Here is a 6352-nt window from a genome sequence, read left to right as displayed (position 1 = left end):
CCACTCTGTAAATTAAATTTAAGGTGAAAAAAATGAAAGTGGTCGACAAACCGGTCGAAATTTCTTTGGAGTAATAGGTGACATTTTAGAAATTGTCCTATCTCTTATTGCCAGTAGTCCCTCCAGCACAAGTTTTTATATTTTTAGGAAGTACCGAGCATAAGCCTTCTAATGGAACCCTAAACCGTTAGGTTTGCTGATGAGCGCACCCGTTAGTAGTCAGAGAAATTTTTTCTCAATACAGTCACTGAAGCCAGTACAGCCAACAGCCCGACGTATTTGGTAGCTTATGTGATCGGTCTAGTCTAGCACTACAATCCCCTAAAATTTGAACGAAGTCGACTCTTTATTACCCGAGATAATCTGCGTGAAAAAATTTCCACTTGAAAACCACTGATTTTTCAAACAGCTCTACCACGAAAACGACAATTCCGAGAGTAGCGAGATATATCTCGTTGAACTCGTAATAAAGCAAGGATTCGATGGGTACCATACTCGACAAAAATCCAGATACGTTGAATTTGTCCTCCATACAAATTGTTTGAAGATTTCGCGATATCACTCTTGAGTTCTTCGTTGTCAGTGCAATTTGACTAAACCTAAATCTCAGTTGATGCCTTTTATGATAGAGTGTTTGCAGCTTACGCGAGGTACTGGTCTGTAATCTGTGAAATTGCGAATCAGAGCAACTATTTTCAATTTTCAAAGTGCAGGCCGCCAAAATAGAAACATCAACATGTCAGTAAAGTGTAATGTTTGATCACTGCAACAGTTATAACTACGTTACCAAATAAATGTCTTGCAGTAATAGTATTACATGCCAGTGCGCGGTAAAGTGCACTTTACATCACTGTGCAGCATTAAATTTATATTTTAAGCTTAGAAATAACTTGTAACTTGAAATGACAGAGGTGGCACTCCTCCTAAGCTCTTTAGAATAGGAACATTTTTGAAAATCCTCCTAAGACCTAGTAGTTAATAATAGCGTATTACAATCTGGCAACCTAAGAAAAATAAAAAGTTTTTCGTATAAACGTAAGCCGTGACACAGAAAAGTTTCAACGTTAGCCGTGACAAAAAAGTTTAGCCAGAACACACGCCTTATCCAAGACACTTTTCATTTTTTTTAGGTTGCATGATTAGAATACGCTACTATTAAGTATAGTTTTCACTTAAAAAGAGCACTCCGTTTAGCCTCCGTTTACATGACAGTTGTAAAATAGAACAAAGGAACTGTCACGTAAACGTAGTAAAAAATTGAAATAAATTCAATTTCCACTCCGTTTGCGTGACAGTTCTTTTGTTCTATTTTACAACTGTCATGTAGACGGAGGCTAAACGGAGTGCCCTTTTTATTTGGAAACTATACTTTAACTATAGGTTTGTTCCAAGTAACTGTAAACACGAACTTTGACAACCCGAAGAACGACAATTTCATCCATAACAACGTCGCTTACGTGATATTTCATACAAATCGACCAACGTCGCCTACGCGATTTACACAGAGGTATTATTGAGGTTATGGTTATATGGATGAAATTTGACAATTCATATGGCCTTGGAACAAACCTATAACTACTGACCTCTTGTAACTTCTAAAAAAAACTCTTGCAACTTCAGAAAAAGTGCTAAAACAAACATTTTCCGAATCATACATTTCAGTCTTATGACAAACTTAAGCATTTACAGGTGATTTCGCTCTAATAGAACAAATTGATTTAAAAAAAATTAAATATTGCCAAATAAAAATCCAAATTTAAGAGGGCATTTAATTAAAAACTTTGTCTAGATCTCGGTCCAGGAAGACTTCCTGAGGAAGTCCAAAAATGTAGAGCTTAACTTTAAAGAACGACATAAGTAGACATCGAAGAAGGAAGAATGGAAGGGAACATTAGTAATGATTAAAGACTTTAGACAGGTCTTAGTGGACTCAAATCTTTCAAACATAAAATTCCATTGAGAGATGCCTTTTCGAATTTTGGAGTGATGTTCACTTCATCTAATGTTGGATGGATGCTTGATGATAATATTGTCTGGGAAATATCAAACCCAAACACCCCACAAAAAACCGTGGCCAAAATTCAAATTTTGTTTAAATTTCTCATGTTCGGTATGAATCGAAAGCTAATGGCAGAGGAAATCAGGAAAAAATATATTTGTAGCAATCAGTTACTCGAAACTAGAGTTAGAGGTTGCCGAATCTCTCCAAACTTGTCATTGGCACTTTACTTCACGAAATGACCTGCCGAAAGTTCGTCGGCTATCGGTTTTTAGGCTACACACGATCACCAATTATTGTTCGGCTCCGGAACCGATGAAGCTCAGTTCAATTTGAAAGAAAAAGCCGTTCAGTTTTCTTACTGCCACATTTAATGTCTCTATTGATTATTGTTTATAATTCGATCGTTTCAATCGTTCGTACACAGTTTTATTAATATCACAAAAAATGATGTTCATTTTACAACCAGACTTAGACGACAATTATTTTTACGCATGTGCGCGCTTTTTTTTTGCTCATTTGTTCGCTCTGTTTATTATTAACTTAGTAAATAAAATTCATCTTTGTGGTTAAAAAAAGGGGGAAAGATTATTTGGGCATATGTCTTGTTCATTTGTATATAGATAAATACTTTCGATGTTAGTTCATATAATAGTAAAGTTGTATGCCGAATTTGTAAATATTTTTTTCCCGTTTATAAAAAAGAAGGCAATTTCCAGATACCTAAATTACAGCGAATCGACGACGGGGCTGTGGTTCTATTCCGAATCCGTTGATGCGAACAATTTCTTTCTTGTAACTGACGACTCGTTTATACTAGAATTGATCGATGAATTGAACGACGAATTGCTGTGGACAAAGAGAAATTTCGATGTTCACATAATTTCCATTGCTCATTTGATTTACAATCAAGCTGCCATATATCTCACCTCAATAGACTGTTACGGCTTCGATAACCATGCCGTAGAACTGGAGTTGAATTGACAATTTTCGCTTTCGTCGAACTGACGTCAGAGTTGCGCAAATTCGACAGCGAAAAGTTTTTGATCGGCGAATCGGTGTCCGACATATCGAAGAATGGGAACGATGTGTCTTCGGGCATTGGCGGCGGTGGTTCTTTGTTGGGCAGTATCATCGCATAGATCGTTCTATAAAATCTGAATATTCTAAACTTTCCGAGAAAATCTTTTACTTGGCAAATGTTTCGCCAAACGAAGTTTTTTGTTTTTCGGCAACAGGATTTCTGTGTGGGAGGAAATGGAAACGCAATTTGTAGAATTCCGTTGAGTCGGTAAAATGTTGGGGGCTTACGAAATATTTGATGGGAGCCGCCTTCCTTCGTCGCTCCAATTCTTCCCTTATCTTTGGCCACCTTAGCAGCGTATTAACGTCTGGTCGATGATTCGGTGACGGAGACATCATCTGCCGAATGATTTCCTCGAAATTCTTAGACATTACTGTGGGAAGACAAAAAAATGTTGAGACCATGGGAAAGGAAAAGGCATAGAGGTCGCTCATTCAATTTTTGGTAAGACAACAGGAATTATCGAAAATTTTCGAAACTTTCACAATCACTGAACCAACATTCAAATTCCATCATCATCATCACCACCATCATTCTACGATCACTGATCACAATAACCACACATTTTCTTTGAGAATTTGACATGTCTGTTCACTGAAAACCGCTACGATCAATTGAATCGCGAAGATTTTTGCATGAATCTGAGAAAATGATTTTGGTTACTTACACTTAACACAAGCGGGGGGCAGTACACCTTGTCTCAGCTCATGCCACAATGGTCCATTGGCTTGCAATTCCAGATTTGTTATCAACTCAAGCATTGTCACACCCAAGCTGAAAACGTCTGCTGCTTTCGAGAAATTACCGTCCAGAAGTTCCGGTGCAATGTATCGACTATCACCTTCGTTTCCATCTCTCCGTTGCGGCTATCCGAAGAGAATAGGAAGAGAAACCAGTTTTAGACTTCTGTTTCAGCCTCACATAAATTCAGACATCACAAAAATTTCATGATAGGCGTCATGACCATTGACATGCAATAGAAGTCTTACCTTTTTCTCATTGGTAACCAATCCAAAATCGCTAAGTTTGCAAACATTGTCCTCATCGACCAGAATGTTATCCAATTTAATGTCCAAATGGATGAGATCCCGGTCGTGTAATGCTTTCATAGCCAGCAAAATATCGACCAACACACTCCAGTAAAAGTCTTCGTCGACATTTTTCAGATCTTTCATATGAGACTCGATGCTACAATAAGCAAAAAAATGGTCTTAGCATACACAAAAATGGGCTTAGATTACGGAAAAATGAATTTTCGCATACCTTTCGCATAACTCCAATTGTATATATAGATAACCGTTTTGTTCCCACGCTTTATAGAACGTTACGCAATTCGCATTCTCCGAAAATAATTCAAAATTGCGCACTTCATCGAGCGATCTCTGTAAGAAACAGATTTCGTTCAGCACTCACTGGTGATGTACATTTTAGAGCACACTGACCTCTCGATAGAATTCACTCCTGTAAGGAGTGTTACTCTTCTTTATCGCGTACAGTTTTCCATCCTCCTTGCTCCGCACTTTGAACACCTCACTAAACGAACCCTCTCCGATTTTCGCCAATAAGTCAAAACATTTATCGAAATATGAATCGAAATTCACATCGGCCGTAGATTTCCATTGATTTAGTTCGTTAGGCGTTTGATTTCGAAATGAGATTACTTGGTAGGACGGACTAGCCAATTTACTGAAGCTAGTGTTTGGGTTTAGTTTTGGTGGTTTTCTCGATCGTTTACTGTTTTCCTGATAAACAATGGATTTTGGATTATACAATCACGACCAAGCGCTGATTTTTGGTATTAATCACTTACTTGTTTGAACGAATGTTGTAGAAATGACTCGAATTCTGGTACGGGTAGAAAGGTCTTTTCAATTGACATTTTTCAATGAGCTGGAGTGTGAAAAGTAAAATAATTTTTTTTGAATGGAATGTTGCGTTCAACGTATTCAAATGTCAAATTCGAGGTTAGGTTGAACAAAAACTCTGTTTCTTTTAACACCGTTTTAGTTATTGTAAATAATACGAACAGTTCGCTTGTACAAAACTTTCGTTTCGTGCTCGTTAGATCATAAAAGGAACAGGAGCTAAACTACATAATTAAAATTTCCACAACTGATTATTACAAACAACAAAAAAAGGCCTGTTTAAAGTGCTTCAAAAATGATACAAAGGAATATGAACGCGTTCAATGATTCAACATCGAACCACAGCCGTATACACTTAGAGTGGAAACAGCGGTCTTGTTTGAGAGGTCTTAAATGTCATGTTTGATCGTCGTATCAAATTAAATGAAACAACGTATCAATGATCTGAAAGAACAGGTTAAAGCCAACCACGAAGGCGGGTGACACCAAATTTTATAAACAGTTAGTGCGAGAAATCAACTTAAAGACAATATTTTTCTCGAAAATTCAGAATTTTGTTTTTGTTAAGTTCCATTTTACATATAAACTTCGCAGCCGTTGACGCAATTGTGTGTCACCGCCTTCGTGATCAACTCAGAGTTGTCTTAACCAAGGCTGTATACCCCAAAGTATATATAGCCTTGGTCTTAACCTGTTCTTTGAGAACCTTGTCAATGATAGGCTGTTATGACTCGAAAATGTTCATTGTTTTGAACTTTTGAGAAGTGTTAAATGTTCCCTCAAGTTCGTTGACTTTGTTTAAATAACATTTCTCTCTCAAATGGGGTATGTTTTTTGTTGACGGTTTCTCCACTTGTCAGCTGAATATGGTGCTTTTGTAGTTTTCAGTATAGAACTTCACGAAACGACCGTATTCAGCTATGAAAATAAATGTGTCGCTTTCGTAGTTTTCGGTATTGTCACTAGTGCTGCGTCACATGCAAACTTTGGGTCAATGTCTTACATGGTCTTTCATGCTTCATACGAGAGCTGAGAATAGAAATGTCAATTTTGAGCGGCAAAAGTAAACTTTCGCCCCTCAAAATTGACATTTCTTCACTTTCAGCTCTTGTATGAAGCATGAAATAGTCATTTGTGTACCTGATTTGCACGATTGATTTTAGGCAATTTCGCGAGTTGTAGGCCGAACGGAGTGGAAAAAAAGATACGCATGTGAGTTTTCATGCAAAAGGCCGAAAATTCGAGAGAAAAAATCAAAAATTTCCCTCATTTTCGCCCCGAAGCAAGAAAAACTTAATACGACACGCGAAAATGAAATGTCCTTGTGACGTAAATAACTATTACAGGGGTCGGGTCAAATTTTGAACTTGTCGTTAAACTAGAAATACTGAAATATCGTGCATA

At 37.3% G+C, this 6352-nt stretch overlaps 1 protein-coding gene across 1 annotated transcript; it reads right to left on the bottom strand.

The window, feature by feature from the left end:
* Positions 1-2503: 2503 nt before the first annotated feature.
* On the bottom strand, positions 2504-5274 carry LOC119072072 (membrane-associated tyrosine- and threonine-specific cdc2-inhibitory kinase). The gene is made up of 8 exons (XM_037177220.1): positions 4894-5274; positions 4526-4825; positions 4347-4465; positions 4073-4271; positions 3751-3949; positions 3311-3456; positions 2929-3242; positions 2504-2848 (listed from the first exon to the last, which is right to left on the bottom strand). Exons 1-8 carry the CDS (start codon positions 4960-4962, stop codon positions 2758-2760), a joined length of 1437 nt encoding a protein of 478 aa, XP_037033115.1. The 5' UTR covers positions 4963-5274; the 3' UTR covers positions 2504-2757.
* Between the last annotated feature and the right edge of the window lie 1078 nt (positions 5275-6352).

This window comes from Bradysia coprophila (genome assembly GCF_014529535.1).
Source record: "Bradysia coprophila strain Holo2 chromosome IV unlocalized genomic scaffold, BU_Bcop_v1 contig_5, whole genome shotgun sequence".
Lineage (NCBI taxonomy): Eukaryota > Metazoa > Arthropoda > Insecta > Diptera > Sciaridae > Bradysia > Bradysia coprophila.
The sequence above is the reverse complement of the archived record's forward strand: the minus strand, read 5'-3'. Positions and strand labels throughout refer to the sequence as shown.

What these genes read in the sequence shown, in the direction of transcription:
- LOC119072072 (XM_037177220.1), bottom strand. Translation starts at nt 4,962, where the DNA reads ATGTCAATTGAAAAGACCTTTCTACCCGTACCAGAATTCGAGTCATTT. An exon ending in CAATTGGAGTTATGCGAAAG is followed by an intron (nt 4,272 to 4,346) that starts GTATGCGAAAAT and finishes TGCTTATTGTAG; the next exon opens with CATCGAGTCTCATATGAAAG. An exon ending in GCCCCCCGCTTGTGTTAAGT is followed by an intron (nt 3,457 to 3,750) that starts GTAAGTAACCAA and finishes GTCTTCCCACAG; the next exon opens with TAATGTCTAAGAATTTCGAG.